The sequence below is a fragment of the Coturnix japonica genome, chromosome 19, assembly GCF_001577835.2.
Source record: "Coturnix japonica isolate 7356 chromosome 19, Coturnix japonica 2.1, whole genome shotgun sequence".
Lineage (NCBI taxonomy): Eukaryota > Metazoa > Chordata > Aves > Galliformes > Phasianidae > Coturnix > Coturnix japonica.
Window position 1 is genome coordinate 7798842 of NC_029534.1, and position 20802 is coordinate 7819643.

Here is a 20802-nt window from a genome sequence, read left to right on the forward strand (position 1 = left end):
TCATGTTAATATATCTACTCGCAAACCAGACAAAAAACAAAACAAAAAAAAAACCCCAAAAACCTAACAACTTTATTTGCAGTAGTAGGCCTTTAATTTAAAAAGTCTGGTTTTAATTCGAACAAGTACAGAGTTCAAAGTGTGTTCAGCTCGGAAAAAGTATCTTAGTATTAGAAGGAAGCAAGTAAGTTCAAGGACACGTCTGAACAAAAGATCAGTGAAGTACATTTTCTCAGAACCATCTTCCCCTTTCTCTCCTCTTGCAGAATATTTCCCCTGTATTAGGAAAATAAGCATAAGGCATCACCTCCTCAGAAATAACAGAGGTTTTGGAAAACCATTTTCAGGGAAGTAAAACAATACATGTAGCTGAATCCTCACCCTAACTTCAGCTAAGGGTTCTAATCACAGATGCCTCACACAGCATTCTCTCATAGATGACAGAAGACAAAGCATTTTTCTCTTAGTGCAAATCAGAAAACAGAAAGTACAAGTGTAGCTACAACTCCTTCAATCATAAAAATAACTTAATAAATAAAGGGAGTGACAAAATGGCTAATTACATACTTTATTTTTTAGAAGAAATTTATTCCTACAGATGAGAATCTCTCGCAGCCACTTGAGGATTTCCGTACTGCTGAGCATCTGATGACTTGTTAATTTCTTGCAGATATAAAAAAGCATTTGTGAACTGCAGCAAAATGAAATGAAGCATTAACTTTATAATCTACTAGAAAAATATTTGAAAAAGTTATTACTACATTTTGCATAGAAACAGACAATTAGCATGAATATCCTATAGACGTGCTAACATCTTCTAACTTCAATAGTAGATATAATACAGGTGTGTACTTAAATGACACAATCCCCTCTACCCTTCCCACCACCCAAATGGCCTCAGTAGTTCCCTAGAGGAAGTTAAACAATTTGGGTACTTGTTAGAAGTCCAGACTCCAGAGCTGTTGATTCAGAAGTCCTCCATTTATCCACAGAACAGATACAGAACAGACAGTGGCAGTACAAGTTTACCTACACTGCTCTGATAACGTGTCTCAACTCTGTTCTGGAAGGAACACATCTAGGGATGTTCCTTCTTCATATCCATTCAGGCCTCACACTCTCTGTTAAAACTGCCAAAGGGTCCAAATTAGTGTCAATTTTAAAGGGTTTTTCCCCCAGCCCGAACAGACCACAGATTCATTTCTATTACTAGAAATTACGGTAATGAGTTTGTTATTGCCCAACTAGGTAGGACTCAGCCCCAAAACTACCCCATAATAAGCCCTTAGAGCCACCTCCAGTAGTCATGCAGGCCCATTTGTTGATGCTAGTCAATGTACATCACCTAGACTTTAGTACCCTTTCTTCCAAAACAACCTCCTATGCCAAACCAGATGAGATCACCAAATTCTCTTATTAAGTTGGTCAGCTCATTCAGTTCTTAGAATTCTGAGTTTACAAGCTTCTACTTTTCAGTTCAGCTCTCTGTAACTGACTTTTTTGGAACTTTGTTTACCTTAGTGCTCTCCAATAAACCAACTGCAACAGCTGCTGTAAAGTTATAAGAAGCAAGACAACTTTACCAGTAAAAATTCTTTAAACACATGAGAAAGACAAATGGAGACCAGAGGTCAGGGTCAGCTACTACCTTCTGTAGGTGAAGGTTTCAAAGTCAAGATTAGCAAATCCACACTTCTAGAACTCCTTAGCATTACCCTCTCTCAGTCCAGAAAGAATAAAACAGAATCCAAATAATAAACACTTCCATGCAGGGGTGCAGCCTTTAATTTTTTATATCAACAATCATTACTACAGCAGGCTGAAGAGAATCAATAAGAAAGCCTGCAAAACACTTGCAGATATTTTTGTTAGAATTCAAATTGCATAAGGAAGATGCAACTTCATCATCAGAAAAATACATTAATAGAGGCAATTCATGCTGATACTACATAGCTTTCCTGAACTGCTTACAGCTATTGCAAAAAAGAAGAGAAATCAAAACCTATTCCTCTTACTTACAAAGTTAACTTACCTAATTTCCCAGAATGTTTCTATAGGTGCATCAGGATTCCATAAGTCAATGCTGTCTAACTGGTGAAGAACTAGCAAGGCCTAAATTCAAAACAAAATAGCGTCTCATTTCAGATAAGTTTTTATTTTAATATTTACTGAAGATATTACTCCAAGCAATCCTACATACACAAACTTCTAGTGGTGACTACAAGATTTCTTCAGTTAAATCTCTTCACCAAGGACAGGCAAATACTTTCCTCTTTGTAACCATTCACCGCACAAACAAAGGCTTTGATAGATAATGGCCAGAAGCTATTGTTAAGTGCTTACTTGTGAACTATCACCAAAACTGGGACAAGACAGTTCAAGTCCAACAGCACTGTGTAGAGCGCAACAGAGGAACTGCCAAACTCTGTTTGATCAACGACAGGGCAGAACAAAACGTCTAGGGCAGTCATCAACTGGCAATCTGAATTGCTGTGTTTTAAAACTTGCCCTCTAGGTCTCTCCTGTAAAACTTTTAATGCAGGAGACATTTAGAAAAGGATCAATAGAGACACATCCCTAAGACACAACTTCATAGTTAATCAACACCTTGTAGCTTCTAGAAAAGCCTTGATTTGTCTAGCACAGCCTGTACTAACCATTTGGCATACAGAACATTCACCTCTTACCTCCATGGCTTCTTGTGCTATATCTGGCATGCTGGATTGTGGAACGAGTTGTACAAGGCCTGTAATTAATTCAGCAGTGCTGCCTTGTGTCTCAGGCCCTTGCTTCCTTGGATTCTAAATAGCAAAAAGGAAAGCAAGTTTAAGAAGCAAAGCTTGTCAATGACTGACCATGTTACTGACTGATAAGCAACAGTTTTGTAACTAAACGAGGGGATTTCCACATTAATAGTGGGGCAGCCAAAACACTTGCATATTTTATCTTTGACATAATAGAAACATATTTAAATTAAACAATAAACAGACTAGACAAAAAGAAAATGTTTAGCACACTGCTTGTACTACCCTAGTTTTGGCATTGCTGCATTCCTATGCCCTCCACATGCAGACATTTGATCAAAACTCAGTTTACTTCCAATACTTTCAGATTTGATGTACAAGATTAACAGAGTCACAGAATAATAAAGAACAGAATATTCATTCTGACACGACTTCACAAGAAAGCACTTTTACACATAAGGCTTAGTAAGTTATGGTTCTCTTTCACACCACTACAATGAATCTTAAGAAATTTAACACATCTGCTTTAAAGAATACTTGCCCTAATCCTCCTTTTACTCATCACCAAGGACAACATTAACAGGAAGCTGTAAAGAACTAAAAAAGCATCCATCTTTCTGGTCACTGAAACAATGACTGTAATCCCTTTTTTCTCCCTTCAGTTACAGAGCTTTATGTTTCCTTTCATTATATCCCACTGCAAGATCTTTCCATTTTTCTTGTTGCCTTTTTGTTTTGACAGTGCAGATGAAAAGAGTGAGTAGAGAAGTATCCTAGATGTCATGTGTATGTTTGTAATTTTTATTCCTTTAGAAACTTCAAAACAAAATTCTATTTGAATGAAATATTCAATATACTTACACACAGCAAAAGCTTTGGATCAGCATGGATCAGTTTTACCAAGGATAACAGTAGGAACTTGTAGCTTTTGGTTTCCAAGTCAGTAGGTTTTTCTTTAAATTTAAGGCTTGTCATTTTCTCTTTAAATGTAAGACTCTGACAGGAAGAAAAGGCACAGTTATTGTCAGTAAGGTACTGTACATAGTAGTTACCATTAAACAGTTTATGAAGCATTATTGTTTATATTAACTATGACTCATGAAAGAGTTAAAAAGTATATCCAATTCACTTAAGTACAGCTGCATGGACTTCTGCTCAAAAATCCCCCATTAAATATGCATACGCTATCACTATTACATCTTTAAAGTTTATCTAATAAATATTTTAGTGAGCTGCAGGTGGTTTAAGAAAAACTCTGCATCAGACAAACTACACAAGTGAAAAATGTATAGAAGAAATAACAACAATTCAGAGTAATTTCAACTGTTCTGAGAGGAAAAAGAAAAATCTCAAGTAAGCTTGAACACATGAGAGGGTAGGGAATCTATTTATTTGTTTATTTATTTATTCCCCCAAAAGCAACACACACTGTTTTCTGTCATAGTTACAGTCCGGATGAAGGCATTTTCATCTACGTGATGTCTGAAAAACACTGTGAGTGCCTTTCAGTTCTCACAAGGTACACAGTGCATCTTTTCATTAAAAAATGCTAGTTCTGTTTGAAAAACCAGTAGTTGTTCCAATGTCCTTATCTGAAATGGAGGGCATTGTAAGGCTTGGATCAAGGATTCATGTGAAATGTGCCGTGTTCCAGCACTGCTGTTCCCACAGCAGTTAGTAATATGACCAATACAATTAACAGCAGTCACACACAGTGCTGGCTGTGCAGTCAGTGTGTATGGATGCTGCTCATCATAAGGATTTCCAAAACTGAGAATATGCTTCAATCCTGCAGAGTGCACAACACTTCAATGTAAACAGTTTTGTTGCACAACAAACAACTGCAGCATCTTCACCTTATAAGATTTATGGACAAATGCTTATGCCTGAGAAAACATTCATTTGTGTCTCTGTATGTATTAAAAGAATATGCAATGTATTTCATTAACTGGAATCCCAGAATGCTCAAACACAGAAGATTTTCATTTCTCTCCAGTAAACGTACAGAATTTATATTTTCCTTAATTTTAAACTCCATCACCAGGGAATAAGCCAGTATTTATTTGTGCCTACTGCTACCAAGATAGTAGAGAGTAAATGGTACAAAAAAACGTTGTGGATATTCAGCACAGGACAGAATTATCTTCTCTAATTTATTATTTGAGAAAATCTCAAACATTAATGAATAACCTTAGTGAAGACAAAGAACAAGTTCTAATTTTGAACAGTAAAATAAACCAGCTCAAAATCATCCTCAAATTAAGCATATGTACAATATTGTAGTATGTAATTCTTCCAGAAATGCTCAAAGCTTATGCTATTTTTCTGGCCAGTGAATATATATAAAAAAAGATTACAATCTAGCACAGGAAATATCTGATTAAGAAATCGGTAATATGCTATTAGAGCTAACTCAGGCTGTGCAAAATCTGAGTTTGCTACAGTAGGGGAGAAGAGACACATGGCAAAAGAAGCTGATCAGCTTCTGTGAAGTGTTTATTTACTTCACACTGTCAAAACCAAAGACAGGAACACGACCACTGTCTGCACAGACATCGGGGGGGATAAACACCAGTCTGAAGCTAGCAGACAACACTGGAACAAGAACACATGGGGATAAAGTTACTCATAAATAAGTTTAGGCTGGAAATTAGAAAACAGTTCTAACCACAGAGCTGGGAGATTCTGGCAAAGTGTTGTGATGGAAATGTAGAGGGCAGAAAGAACAGAACAGATCCAACAAAAAGCCTTTACCAATGAAACAAGTTTGTGTAAAGGATGACATTGCGACAGCCAGACCAGCAGAAGCGGTCTCCTCCAGTCCTGTGCTCCACGGAAAGCATGCCACCTTTTGTGTCCGAGATGAAGTGATGTGACTGCAGTGGTAACTATGCACAGAAAAGTCAGAGCAACTAAAGGCTTTTCTGCGGTAGTTACGATGGGTCATACTTACAGCAACAGAGGCCCACTGCCATGCAAAACAGTGACTGGTTGGCATCTGACCATGAGCGACAGCAGCCAATAAGAATAGAAAATAAGAAGCAGAAGACAAAGCACCACCAATCAATGTCAGAGTTGACACTACAACACCCCTGCTATATTCTCAACAGATGAACATACACATGTAAAAAGCAAGTTAAACAAGTTGTAGCTTTCAACTAACAGTACTTTTTGATTGCTTTTCTTTCATATGAGAAGCCCAATAGGAGTATTTTCATGCATAATTTTAGGCCTTCCAAAAACAAACATCCAACACACCGTGACACAATTCAGAACATCAGTGAGCTAACTTGACACATCCAAAGTCCTACATAGAAAGATCAGAAGGAAATGCAGTTGTGTGAGAACTTACTCAATAAATCCGGATGAACTACAAATCTGAATTTACCCCACATTTCTTCTAAGACAACCGAGAAAACTGACTTCATTTCACAATGGTTGAAAGATCTTTATCATTGATGCTGTCACCACGACCAAACAGTCAACTTGCTCATCAGAAAGCAAGCAAGACAAATAAAATGAAGTACCAGTCATGCTAATCATGGTAAAAGCATTCCAGTTTTCAGAAATTAACCTCACATACAGAATGCTTCTGTTATTCAGGTTAAACAGATATGGATATAATATCTAGCTATTCACACAGCAAGAAAGCTTAAAATGAATGGCTAGCCACAGAGGACAGCTACAGAATACTTCTACGTTGCCAGTTCAAAAGCAGCATGAAAAATAATTGAGAAACATATATCACTAAGGCCCAGGAACAGCTTGTCAATACACCATAACCTGGAAATTTCACAGAGCATGTATGGCTCTCTGTTGCTTTTTGGACTGTCATGTTCTTCCCCCCTCTAGTTTCCAGTCTAAAGTTAATGAATAAAAAGCCAAAATGGAATGGAGACATGGGAAAAGCAATAGGTTTGTGTTTTACCAACTTCTTAGAAAGTCTTACCGGAGTCATACGAATTGCTGGATGTGCCCCACAGCCCTGAATAGCTTTGTGAAGTGTCTCACTAAACATGCTGCGAAGCTCCACGGAATGGCAGTACACAGCATCGATCCTGGGCCACCAGTCCAATGCAGACTAGGAGGAAAGTGCAGAAATACTCAGCAGGTACACTAGTTAATAATATGAGTTATGTTACAGTTTACCTATGATTCTGGGATTTATTCCACGGTTATCTTAGATCTCTAAAAGTTACAAAAGGTTTAATATAACAAATGAGTGCTTTATGCACTACTACTGATGTGTTAGTTTTTCATTTCAGTCTTAAATGAATTGTAACAGAAGGAACGCCTCTAAGTTAGCTACTTACTACAATTCTCCTTCTGAACAAACACAAACTCTAAAAGTTCAGGAAACAAGAGTAGATTTCAGGATACAGAGGGCTAGATAATATTTTAAATGCTCCACATGTGCTCAACTCATTCTGATACAATAAACAAAGTAAAAAAATTATACTCTAAGTGCTCGATAATATCTGAAGAGCTGTATTATTCAACATATTAATCATAAGTAAAACAGCATTAATTTGAAAATGTACAAATATCATAGCAATATAACTATACTTAAAATAACTTCCTTATTTTTCTCCAGATACACCATCAGATCCAGAGTTTTTTCTACAGCAGCTCATTTTTCTCTCTTTGCCAAAATGCCTAATATTTTTTTTGTTTAAACACAGGGTTCTCATTATCATGCTGGGATAAACGAACTGCAATAACATTATGTATAAAGTCAGTAGGGCTGGTTGCTCAGCACTGACTGGTTCCATTTTCACAATGAGGAAAACCTCTCAAACAGAGAACCCAACCAACAGACAACCCAAACTATGTTTGCACATGCTTGGCTATTAACAAGCAACTCTTGTGGTACAGATTTAAATTGTATTTTATAGGTAGCTATGGATCTGAACAGAAACCACAGATAGCTGGGCTAATTAAACACTTCCAGAACTTACATTTGTGATTATTCGGTGGAGTGAATTTACTAATACATAATGAAATGTTGATGGGGAACTCTGTGCCAAGCAGATCTGCAATGAAAATAATACAAAAAAGCCACTTATGAACACATTTATTCTCTGACACCTTTCATATCACACTGAATAACATACTGGAGCCTTTTAATTAAACTGACAAAAGTGTCAAATGTATAGACACAAGAATAAGAAACTCTAACTGGCTAAGAAAAGAGTTACAGAAACACAAAGTAATGTATCACTAAGGGACACTTACACAGTTGAAATTATTTACCAACTCCCAGCTGTTGCTGGCACATCTTTGATAATATACAAGTCACTGACAGCATGCAGAGAATGACTTACCAGAACGTTGTGCTCTCACCTTAAAGTGTTGGTTATTATGCGGGTTTATGCGGAAGCATGAAACTAAGCAGTCAATCATAAGGTCTACATCTGCATTCTGATTGCTTCTTGAAAAAGGTTTGCTTGGATTAAACAGCAAATTCTATGTACGTTTTTTTGTTAAAGAAAGAAGAAAAAAAAAAGAGACACCAAGATTATTCCTGTCTACTTTCAATACATCACATGGGGGAGGAAAAAAGGAGCATGTATTCTACTCTAAAAATTACACTTTTTTTCCCAACCATATCTATCAGTATCTACTGTTGTGACACGGCACCTTTGGGAAGCACTGAAGTAGTTAATAAATTACCCAAATGTCATGGCTTCACCCATGGGGCACTAATTGAAGAAAACAATGCAGAATTTCAGGAGGAAGAAAGCAGGGCAATAACAAAAATAAAAATAAAAAGGGAGTGAAATTAAGAATTACAACAACTCAATCAAATGCTGCAATTAAAAAACAACCAACAAACATTCCCTAAAGAACACCATGCCAATCATTAAAGGGGAAGTTTGAAGATTTAAAATTCAAATCTCTTCATTGCAACTAGGAAACATAGTTTACCTTAAGATCAACTACCATGGACTGCACTAGTAAGAAAATGACAGAATTATCCTCCCAGTTGATGTAGGTAGATGCTTTGCACAGTTTAACACAAGCAATAGCAGCACTTTCAGTCAGCTGTCTGCTCCCACCGTGGCCTGCAAGTGCTTTCCTGAGATTGTCCAGGAACAGTTTCTGCAGAATTCAAATGGGTAACATTTATCACCAGACCTTTGGTAATCTGTGATCAGAGTTTTCAGAAACTGAAGTGTTAAATCAAATAATGTATTTCCTGAATAGAAGTCACAAATACTGGGGCTGCAAAAAAAAACAACTTGATGCAGCATTTTTGAGAAGCATTATCTGTATTACACATTCATGTTGGACCATCTAGGGCAATCAGAATGCAATGAAATTAGATGATTGTTTACTTGTAATAAGAATGTTTGCAATTACATCAAATTCTCCTTCTGCAGGTATTGCAATTACAGAACACTAGTTACACTGCAGAAACCTAGAACGGTACAATACAGAGCAGCAAGAAGAAATGCTAAGCTTGCTACTGGTGGTAACACGAGCACTGCAACACTGGGATTCAAGTCTCTAAGCAAACAGGCAAGTTTTGAAATGCCATTATTTAGGACATACTAGCTGCGTGAATTATTGACAATGAAAGAACATACACCAGTTGAGAACATGAGAAGGGTGAAGAAATTCATACATGGAATTTTCATACACTTGAGATACGAAAGACGTAATGAAATAGAATACAGAATAAGCAAAGACAAGCATCATCTAGAACTCAGAATTAAGATAATTTTCTTACCTTGTTCATTTTAGTTTCTTCTACCACATCCTTTGCTATATCTTGAATTATCTCTGGACACAGGACCAGGAGTATGATTTGTAGCGGCCACACCGCTGCTTTACGTTTTGTGCTCTCTGCAAAGCCATCCACCAAGTCAAACAACTTCTCTGCACAATCTGCATAAAACATAACCTCAAGTTCAATACTGATTTTAATTATGAAAAGACAGGAATAAGAGAGTAGTGATATCTCTGCCTACACAGAAAAAAGTTCCGCTTTGCACACAACAAACATGCTGCCCAACATAAAACAGGAGCCATTTAAAGCTGGGCTTATCAGAAAACATTCATTTTCATCCCTTTTGGACTGAAGATAAATACAGCTGATGTTTTCTAACAAGTTTGTTTTTAGTGTATCAAGAAGAAAAATACGCATGTGAAGACTTTGCATCTTTGGGGTTCCATTTTTTGTGCTGTGACCACAAAATGAACCTCTTTAGAAGTCGGGACAGGAAAGGAAGCAGAAATATATTCTTGCTGCCCTGAAAAAGGCTGACAGAAATTTGTTCTGACATGCTGGATGGACAAGAAGGAAGAAAAGACAAAATGAATGTGGGGATGCCTTGTGGGAAAACAAAACCAACTAAGAATATCTGCAAATCTCTCATGACTTAGCAGGAAAAAGTTAAAACCAACTTTTGAACAGTGTGCAATATCTCACCGGCCATATCAGTCTGTGGTGTTTGATACAGCTTTGTGAATTCATCAGGATAGTTTTCCACCCAGTTCCAAAAGGCCTGCAGATAACATAGAACATCTTTACAGTCCAGAGCATAAAAAAAAACATATTTTCTGAAATTAAGTATTTAAATGAAGATTTTAGTCTTAACTTTTAATAACTCAACATTTCTTGCATCAAAAGGAAGCACCAATGCACGTTTTACAATAAAATTCTGAATTTCATATATTTTTAAATTACAGAAAAACAGCTAATAAGCAATGAAACAGAAAATTAATAATACTTGCCTTTTCAAGACTGTTGATAACAGCTAACTGAGCTACTTTCTTAAGGGCTTTGAACTTGAATACAGTCTCTGTAAAGATAAAACATCTCTGCATTAAAAAGAAAATTAGTTCTGAAAAGCTGCAAAGAATGTTTATTAAAAACACGTGAAGTGCAAAGCCTCACTTTTTAAATCAATACTTTAAAGCTACTTGGATACTTGTAAGTAGACTGTAAAAATGTATAGAGTATTTGGACTAAGGAAGAAAAAGCTGAATGTATCAATATCATTGTGTCACCTCTAACAACACATTCAGACATAAATATTTCAAAAAACAGGTTCCCATCATACCTTGCAAGAGTCGTTTTAGCTTTGAACAATCCACACTGATGTACTGTAGAAGTTCAATGTCATGAACATCAGCATTATCTTCTGAACAAACAGTCAGTTCCTGCAATCTAAAAATATGCAAAGTAAATTAACTTCTTCATACAATGTCAGATAGGTATGCACACACACCTACAATTCTATACATTTGCAGAGCAGCAGGATAATAAATGATCTCCACATCTCGTACGATCCTCTCCAATAAACTTATCCAGGTTTAGAAATAAAAGACAGATTTTGCAAAATTAAGAGTGTTTCAGCCTCATATTGAGAATAGATCCAAAAATACCAGCGGTAAGTCTCACAAGATGCCGGTATCATCTGGTGACAGCTTGTTTACAGCCAAGATTTGACTAAAGCCGCCTGCTATCTCCCATATTGTATCTGTAATCTTTTCATCCAAATTATTCACTTGATGGAGTCAAGACACCTTTAGACTACTGTTCCTTAGCAGCAAGTCTTTCCCCAGCTAATTTCTCTACAGTAAAACAATGACTGATGCCACTTAATAGCACAGAAGGGAGCTACAATCACACTCACATGAAGCAGGTCCCTGTTATTTGGTGCAAAAGAACAGGATGAAGTTTAACTGTACCATTCTAAATCCAATGGAACCTCTTCTTCGTTTTGCACTGGATAACTTACTGAGCAACTCAACAGATACCAAGCCACTAATAACTAAATCATATGTTCTCACTAACTAGATCGCCATGTCTAGTTCCAAAGCTACAGATGTGTTTTTGACAAGGAATGCAATTTCTAATACTACACACAAAAGCAGCTCTTCATTTCTTCAACGCCAGGGAAACTTAACAGCCCACGCTGGGAATGGGAAGGTCCCCACTGCAGTGCTTTTCGTGCCAAAAATCCCCCAGCTGCTGTACAAGGCCTAGAAATATTCCTAAACAGGAAGCACAGGTCAAAAGATCAGCAATGCTAACTGTCGGCAAGCTGACCCCTGTGGAGATCAGCAACAATTGGTCAAGTATTTAACTATTTCTGTGCACGCCATCCTGAGGAGAAAAACAGGTTGGGGGGAAAAGCACTGCGTTACAGTCAAACTGATGCTAGGAAGAATTTTAGAGTTTGAGAAGTTAGCCATGCTGCACACATGTGAATAAGTATGGATTCACAGATTAAACCCAAAGCCTGTCAGAAAGTCTCAGCTGAAAAATATTTCCTATAAAAGGAGCAATACAAATTATTTCCTTTTCCACAAGCAACAGAACATAATCAACCTACTGAGGAAAACTACATCCTCCATATTAGAAGCCAAGGTTATGCTCTTTGAAGCAGTTATTTAAGTAAAGGCTCTTTTCAAGTTTTAAAATACACAAAAAGTCATATAAATTATTTCAGTTTTATTTCTAAAAGGTATATTCTTCACATTTCAAGGAGTATGTAAATCTTTGTTTCAATTAATTGGCATATTAATTACTATTCAGCAATAGAAGGGTGTGCAAAATCCACTCCTAATACACTACAAATTACGTTGGCTGTAACAACACGTGATCAGAGGTAAACCACTTCAAGAATCTCTCAAGAAACATCACTGTCAAATGCTGAAGCTTAAGAAAGACCTGGAGCACAGCAAGAAGAGCAAAGAATAGATGGAAACTTGGAATACTATGAAAGATTATGTTGTTTTTACAGTAAATGCTGTGTAGAAACTCTTCGTCAGAAGACAAATGGGTCTTCAACAACTAACAAACCATACTCCAGTCCAGCTCTTTTGCCCCCCTCAGGCATAAGGAAAGCTTAACATAATAACCTTCAAGCAGGAAAAGTGAGGAAGGGGATGAGCCTCGGGGCTCCAACAGAGCTGCGGACAACCTGGAATTCTGTATTCTAAATTCATTAAAAAATGGATACAGGCCATTATGTTCAGTATCTCTTTTGTCCACAACACTTTACATCCACAACAGGTTATTCAACTTCAGCCTACAGCAATACATTTCTCTCAGTCACTGTTCCATTTTACAGTAGAATTTAACTTGGACTTACAAAAGCAAGTAAAAAAGAGCAATAAGCACAACTCAAGAAGTAAGCTGAGTGTAACCCAGAACAGATACGAAAACAGGTACGTTTTCTCACGTGAAAGTCAAGTAAGAAATGCGGAGGGAATTTCACTAAATACTGTTTAAACAGTAAACATTTTTCAAAAATGAAAGACTGCAGCTGATGAACGACGTCCTAGGCACTTATTTTCAGGTGTTCTAACACACTGGCTAAGTCAAGCTACTGAAACACCTACCTGGTGGAAATGCGGCTGAACACAGCGTTAAAGTTATTGCAGCTAAGAGAAAAAAGAACCCCAGAGGCAGAATTGCGTAGTTCAGCTGCATGCTGGTTCCCTTCACGGTAAGTGTGGATGAAGTGGCAGATTTCTGGCAGCAGCTGTTTAACCAGCATAGTCTCGTCTAGTCGCATCGTATCCTTCGGTTGCTAAAAATAAACATTTGGTATTTCATGATATTCAGTTTTCTAGGTTTGAAGGCAAAGAATGGAGCATCTGCCACTAGTAGCACAGGATCTGAATCTGGATTTCAAATCCCACTTGCAATGCTACCACTGACCACGGTGCAAGTAAGCTACACAGAAAAGGATTCTTTCCATTTGAACAATAATTTGCATCATTCAAACCACATCACAGTTTTGAATTAGTCTCCAAAATATGCAGGATGCGAAGTTGACCAATACCATCAAATAACATCAAATTCCCTTCTGAAGTAAAGTATATTACCTTTCTGAATAATGCCCTCTGTCAACATACATAGAGCACTAACTCTGATGGCTTAGAATGGCAGCCTAAAGAGCACAGACCCACACTTCCCTTTTGGACAGTATTCTGACCCCTACACTTTAAACAGCAAATATTTTCTTAAATGAACTGAAAAAGAGGTGCTTCTCTGTTCCTGTTCCCTGGAACTGCTCTATGAGAGTCAAAAAGTGTCTCAACTTTCCTGTAAAAGAAAATTTCACTTTTTGCCAGTTTGCACAGTATGAGACATAAGGAAACTATTTACTAAAGAATCTGAAGTGAAACTTTGCTCTAGTAAGAACAAGTTTTAACAGAAGGGTCAACATTAAAGCTTTCTCAAACTCTACCAATGAATTTACCACAGGGAATTGGGAAGTTTCAGAGACTCCCACTTTGCTGACCTGAGCTCTGTTGCCATGAGAACTTGATGAAACATTGAGCAAGAACAGTGAGCAAGAAATAAGTCTGAAGATATCACAGAACACAACGCTCTTTGTATAGGACTTTGGCTCAGTCTTACTGTACATATACTGACTCAATTTGTTCTCATTTGAATGGACAATGCAAGAAGCACCCAGCATATCTATAAGCTGTTCAAGTATTATATCAGGAGAAAAAACAGCATTGATGTTTCTTGCAAAACGTATGAAAGAAAATTTTAAAGAAATCAATTTCTGAAATTAAACAGGTTCTGGGGGGCCTCCTCTGATTTTGATTTGCTGTATGAAAGATGGAAAGTGAACCAGAGGAGGTATTTACTTCAGCTCTTACAGCTGTACTTTATTATGCAAAATGCATTTACCTGGACCTTCTGTGAATTCTGATGAATCCACTGTTTTGCTACTATAAGCCTGACAGACCGAATCACAACAGTTATTACCTTATAAAGAAAGAACTTTCAAAAACAGTGAAACAGCAAGAAGCTCAGATGATTTCATGATATTCAACTAGGAACACAGCTTAAAAAAAATTCCCTTTCTTAGTAAAGAAATAAACCACAGACTTGCAAATTTTTTTCACAGTGAAATTTGGCTTTGCAATTACACAGTTTAGCACAGTAAGCTGTACAACAGTTAACATCCCAAAGGTAACAGCAAACCGCCTTTCAGCACAGCTCTGACTGGAAGCCTCGGGACCAGACTCCCAGTGGAAGTTTGAACAGTTAATTAATATAAACTAGGAAGCACCTGCAAAAGTAAATTTTAGAGTACTGATAGCAAAGTTTCTACTATAAGTGCAATGACATGAAACTGAAATAAAATTACTTTACCAAATGAAACTCACAAGAGACTTTAAGTGGAATATGCCACATGCATTCAGAGTCCTGCAAGAATCTAGCTAAGCTAGATAACCAAGTCTAATTCTTTACCTGTTTGCCCCTTGTTACCCCAGGTCACATCTGCCTCAGAGAATACAGCTGTGTGAAACTGTAAACAAATTGTTCCATGAAAATCATTATAACTCCAGAAATCAGCTGAGCAGTGAGAATGCCAAGTTCACAGGTTTGCCTGAATCTATTTAGATGGCAAAATATTTCTAATCACTATCACTAAATTTAGGCAAAAAAAAAAAAAAAAAAGCCCACAAATCCTTAATTTATCAATTATTCAAATAACTTTCATATATGTAAAATTCTAGTCTTTTTAAAATAGCATTAATTCTACTTTGCTCTAAATGAGCTACGTTTTATTCTTTGTACCAGTAATAACTGACAGGCAGGCATCTGACTTATTCTCTCTTAACTCACTTGATACCAGGCTTATCCAAGTCTACTCACCCCTGCTAGACATTTTTCCAGTGTATCCAAGATAATCAGTTGAGACAGATATAAATTCTTTTCAGCAGTTTCTCCAAATATTCTCTGGAAGAATAAAGGATATGCATCAGAGCGGCACAAATTTGACTCGCAACACATTAATATTACAGAGTTGCATAGAAAATTATGGCTCCTTTACTGCTCTAAAGTGAAGTTCAGAAATGTAGCCAGTAAAAAAAATAATAAATTGATTAAAATAAGAAATCAAAACCCTATTGCTGAAGAAATACCTTTGTTTAGTTTGCAGTGTCAAATCTAATACAGAACAAGCAATTACTGCAAAATAAGAGTGGAGGTGCACTGCAGCCCCTTGCCTTCATCAGACCTTTAAACTATTCAGAAATGAAGGTTACACCTTTTCAGAAACTATTTTGGTATCAATTACTGCTGACTCTTTTCCAATTATGTATTTCATTGCCAACTTCTTACTTAACAGAAATGATGTTGCAACAAATCTGTATCGACAAGCTTATTCAAGTGCTGCTAAATTTACCATAGACCACAGGAAGAAACACGAGACTCTCCAAAAAGATGCCACACTTCAGAACCAGGATGGAGGTAGAGATCCATGCAGCATTTAAGCTATCAGCCAATTGTATTGCTGGTAGTGGCTGGTTCCAACAATACGAAGACAGCAGAACAATGCAGAAAAGATTTAGCCAGAATTGTATGGATACCACTGCCAGAGTCCACAACCAACTTAAAGATATCCAAAGGAGGTTCTTCTCAAACATTTCACACTGCTCATGAGGTTGGTTCAAAACTAATTGCAGCTTTTGACAGAGTGCAAACCCTTTTTCTCAATACCTTTACAACTAACACTGATTTGCACAGTAGCTTACTCCACCAAACAGAGGGGGAAAAAAAAGTTTCTGTTCTGCAGTGAAAAGCAAACACTGATTTTTATAATTAACATTTTTAACTAGGTCTTACTGTATGTGCTCCAGAGATTTCAAGATCTTCAACACAGCTCCTGGCAGGTCGTGCACTGACAGCTTCTCAGCATCACTACCTAGCAGCTCCCTTGCTTTGCTGCATTCCTCATCCAAAAAGGCTGCAAGCACTGCGGCCCCAGCCACCTGCAACACCTTTCCAGGCAACGGAAAGCATCCTCCTCACCTCCCAACAAGTGGTGCATCCCACCAGATTGCACAGCCTGTACCTAAATACTGTTCAGAGGCCCAGAGGACTGTTTCCTGCCTACAGCCCTTCCAGCTACAGATCTTTCCCATGAATAACAGAGAATAACATTAACCACCACCCTCCCTTGAACATCTTTGCCACAGCTATCGCCCCATCTTCACTTGTGACACAGTGCTGTTGGTGAATGTGATTGCACAAAAAGAAAATACGTAAAAGTAAAAAGCAGTCAACATATTGACTAAGCTTCAGTGACTCCTTGCTATGTACAAATGTGAATAAATAAAAATCATTTGAGAATCATCCAGCAATCCAAAATGAGAGAACTTACCATGTTATTAACATTTTTTAAGATATTAGTGAGACCACTGATGACCAGAGAGAACTTGTACTTGGAAATGTTGATGAGACACTCCTTGTTGTGCTCCGTGCTGACTTTGGTGTGTGTATTCTGCTGGCTGGCCTTTATTGGAAGCTACAAATAGAGATAAGCAGTATGAGCTTTCTTGCGCTGAAATTTACATCATTAGAGATGGATTAAGTAAGACACCAGGAACAACCTTAAAACATGTTCTATAAGACAGACACAACAAATCCACAACAAATGGATTACTTCAGTTTCTCTGCACTTCTCTTCCTACTAGAGATGCCTTCACCATGCTAATATCAGCAAGCCAAAACAAGCGGAGATGAAGGTGAAGGTGTACAGAGGGAGGTGAGCTGCAAGGAGACCAGGACAGTTCTAAGTGACCCCTGCCTGGAACTCAGGGATGCCCAGGAGGAGCCCCAGGGGCCCAGAGTGAGCCTCAGCTGCAGGCAGACCTCAAGGACAGGGAGCCCCACGTCGCCCCCTTCAGCACCCCACACTGACAGCTGGGCTGACGTGCAGCTTTTCCAGAGTTATAAGATGACTGGACAAAATTGAGAACACCCTTCATGTTGTACCCAGATTTTTCCAGGATCACAAAGCAGTCACTTCCCAAGCACGCAGCCACTGCCCTCTGCTTCTGCATCGCAGTCAGTCCGTTACAAAACATCACACAACAACATGAAAAGCAATTATCCGTAAACATTCATTTTACTGGGGATTTTTATAAAGTAACCAAAAATGGGAACCAAAAAAAGCAATTGGCACTAGTGTCCCTTTTACCATGTGTCATTTCTATTTCCAAGTATGTCTTGGGAATTCCCCATCCACAGAAACTTTAATCTAATGCCACCACTAGTTTTAATCCTGGCTGGAGCTCCTCGTAAGGGTGTATTCTGAAGGACCAAGAGCTCAAAATGAACACCACGTCGTTTTTTGCAAGAACTGTAATGAAGAATCCAAAACTTGAAACATTTTTCTTAACAAGTTCTGATCTCGTCATTAAACACAACCAATTTACACCCACACCTCCCATTTGAAGGGAAATGGACCTCTTTAACACACTATCTAGCTTTTATGCCTGAGAGCAATTTCCTAGCCACATAAATTGCAGTTCAGTCTGAGTCCTAAGTATTGGTTCTTTTGGGTACCACGGGCTATGATCAGAACCACCACTGTTCCCATCTAGAAATGACTGCAGTGCCATGCTGGGCACCCCAGAGCAGCACAGTGAATGCCATAGGGAGGTCCCTGAGGAACGCCTTGGTCAGGTCAGTGGCTTTGGGGTCCCCAAACCCAGCACTGCACCCCGAGCACACGGCCAGGCAGCATCGCTGCCACCTGCACAACTGCAGGGCAGCTGCGGCCGCACACACCTCCACCCATCACACAAACCTGATCCCCAGAGCGCGGTGCTTCCAGCAGTGCAGTGTGTTTCTGCATGTTCATTTCAGAACTGGAAACGGCGCATCAAAGCATTGATGACTCAGGCTTTGTTTTCATTGCTAGATGTTATTTTTACAATATATTTTCAGAAGTCATTAGTAGAAGACAGATACATTTCATTAAAAATTTCAGCATTACTTGGACTTTTATTGAAATTTTAAGTCCATGCTGACAACGGCAGAAAAGCTCAATACCAGCGAGTGATGGAGCAGCTCAGAAGTGCCTCTCGAAGGAGCGTGTCAGATCCAGTTCTGCGTGCTGCCATGCAATGGAAACATCGCGTTACACGCTTCTGAAGCTTCCTGCCACAACAGCCACTGCAGCAAGGTCACTTAGAAGTAAAGCTGCTTTTTATACTGCCTTTTGAAAAAGGAAGCTACACAAAAAGGAAATATTAGCACGGAATTTTTTTTTGGATTCCTCAGCTATTTCCTCTGTGCTTTCTGACATGCTGGAGCACTTTCTGCACCCAACCAAAATGCAGCACTGAGCAGAAAGAAACTACCCAGCTTCCACAATGAGATCCAATCTGAGCCTCACAAGAAGAGTCCAAAGTGCTTTACCTTTACTTTCTTAAATTTTATTCTAGGAAAAATACAGCCTGGAAATGGATAACCTGTACAGCTTTTAATTAAACCAGGAAATAAAGCACAAGGCTTCTATATAACAGGAGTTATATAGAACAAACAAGCACAAACACAGGCATCATTTTGAACTCATCCCAGCTTGGCACAGGATGGTCACTGTGCTCTCATTCAACTGTTCTCACCATCAAAGTAGGATGCAATAGTCAGCAGCCTTATGAAGAACACTGGGACACACACAACTCACACAGAGGTGTGCTATGATACAAACTGCCTTCCTCTCAGTATTATAACAAAGCCAAGTTTAGGTGTCAAATCACCTATAAAGGACAGGGGAAAACGGCATTTTGCTACACCATTGGCTTTCCTTTATGAAGCTGGAAAATAAAATATATGTGGACTGAATCTGGAATCTTTCCAGCTATCAAGTTCTAAATATTTTAAGATGAACCGAAACAGAATCTCGCTGCCATAAACAAGGAAAAGCCATTAAATAGCTGAGCCTGACAGTTACAGTAAGAGATGCAGTAAGAGAATAGAAGCCCCTTCACATCCTGAATTCAGAACAGGAGTAATCCCGTATTCCAAGTACTGCTCATACTAGAAAAGCAAGTCAGGAGTAAGTACCAAACATAACATCCAGAACAAAGGTCTCCAGTGCCATTCTTAACAGCATAAAAATATACCTACATTTTCCATTTCAGAGTTTATTGGAGCTTCTTCATTAGGCCGTAATGCATAGCTGTACTGTACATACACAGCACCATTACCTCCTCAGCATCACCAGTTAAAAATCAGACATCTCCCTCTGAAACTATAAACATGCACTGCAGCACCTTTTAAAAAGTCTTAATTCAGTAAAAGTACCTCATAACTAAACCTTCTGAACAACAGGGAATTTCAACAATATTTGACAGACACTGCCCTTAAAAAAATAGTAATAACATTTTCAAACAGAGAACTAAGGGTCTGTACCATGATCAAATGCCTATTTCCCCACTTAAACAAGGAAGGATCATCAAACCACTTTGCTGCTTTTCAGCAGCTGACGAATGGACTCAGGTAACATCTGCTGCTCATGAGCCATTCCTGCATCTGTTCTGTAGGTCACATCTGCACACACAACAGCAGCTCTGTAGAAACACTTTACATATGCTGGTTTAGAAAGGTAAGAGCAAAGCTGCTTCAGGTTAATGGTCAGGGAGAGAGGAAGCAGCAGCTCCGTGCTTAAGCCCAGTGCCACAGTCCAGTTTGCTCCATGGGATCCTCTGAAATATTTTTTCAGAGTAGATGCAGAAAAATAATTCCACCTTCTGCACAGTCTGATCCTCCTTGTAGCACAGGGCCCCGCTGCGCCCCAACAGCACGGCCAACACAACTTACACTAAATACTCTGAAATTCCTTAAAATATGAACTACTTACTACTAGCGGCTTCTTAACAAGCTCAGATGAAAAACAACAATGAAGAACACAAAGCCAGCGCCTGCAGCGAGTGCTTCTTCGGGTCTGCAACTCTGTACAGATTTCAAATGTCACAGAGAGAAGCAACAGGAGGAGGGAAGATCTGCTTTAATGTAATGCCTTTTAATGAAGGTTAAGGTGGGAACATTCCTAATGGCGTTCAGTTTTCATACAAGCTTCCTTAACTGAAGTAATCATATCTCAAACTACGCATGGGGAGACTAAACCATAACCTGCACAATAAGGGGTTTCTTCCATTGAAGTATATTGTAATTGTTTAAATTGCCACATGTTTACACCGGATCGATATTTCTATCTGATAGTCTTTAAGACAGCCCAGATTGAACTGCATTAGGCAGTGAGATTTCTTTGCTAAG

General features: G+C 38.4%; 1 protein-coding gene across 2 annotated transcripts in view; it reads right to left on the bottom strand.

Annotated features, from left to right (window-relative positions):
• NF1 (neurofibromin 1) overlaps positions 1–20802 on the bottom strand; it is an 83530-nt gene that overhangs the window by 59547 nt on the left and 3181 nt on the right. For both annotated transcript variants that reach the window (XM_015881111.2, XM_015881110.2), the window contains exons 2-16: positions 16898–17041; positions 15388–15471; positions 13104–13294; positions 10814–10920; positions 10485–10552; positions 10180–10255; positions 9478–9635; positions 8673–8846; positions 8088–8210; positions 7703–7777; positions 6694–6825; positions 3606–3740; positions 2688–2801; positions 2033–2112; positions 568–691 (exon numbers count right to left, since the gene is read on the bottom strand). In XM_015881111.2, the coding sequence (XP_015736597.1) occupies positions 568–691; positions 2033–2112; positions 2688–2801; positions 3606–3740; positions 6694–6825; positions 7703–7777; positions 8088–8210; positions 8673–8846; positions 9478–9635; positions 10180–10255; positions 10485–10552; positions 10814–10920; positions 13104–13294; positions 15388–15471; positions 16898–17041 (1785 nt within the window). The remainder of the gene's footprint in view (positions 1–567; positions 692–2032; positions 2113–2687; positions 2802–3605; positions 3741–6693; positions 6826–7702; positions 7778–8087; positions 8211–8672; positions 8847–9477; positions 9636–10179; positions 10256–10484; positions 10553–10813; positions 10921–13103; positions 13295–15387; positions 15472–16897; positions 17042–20802) is intronic.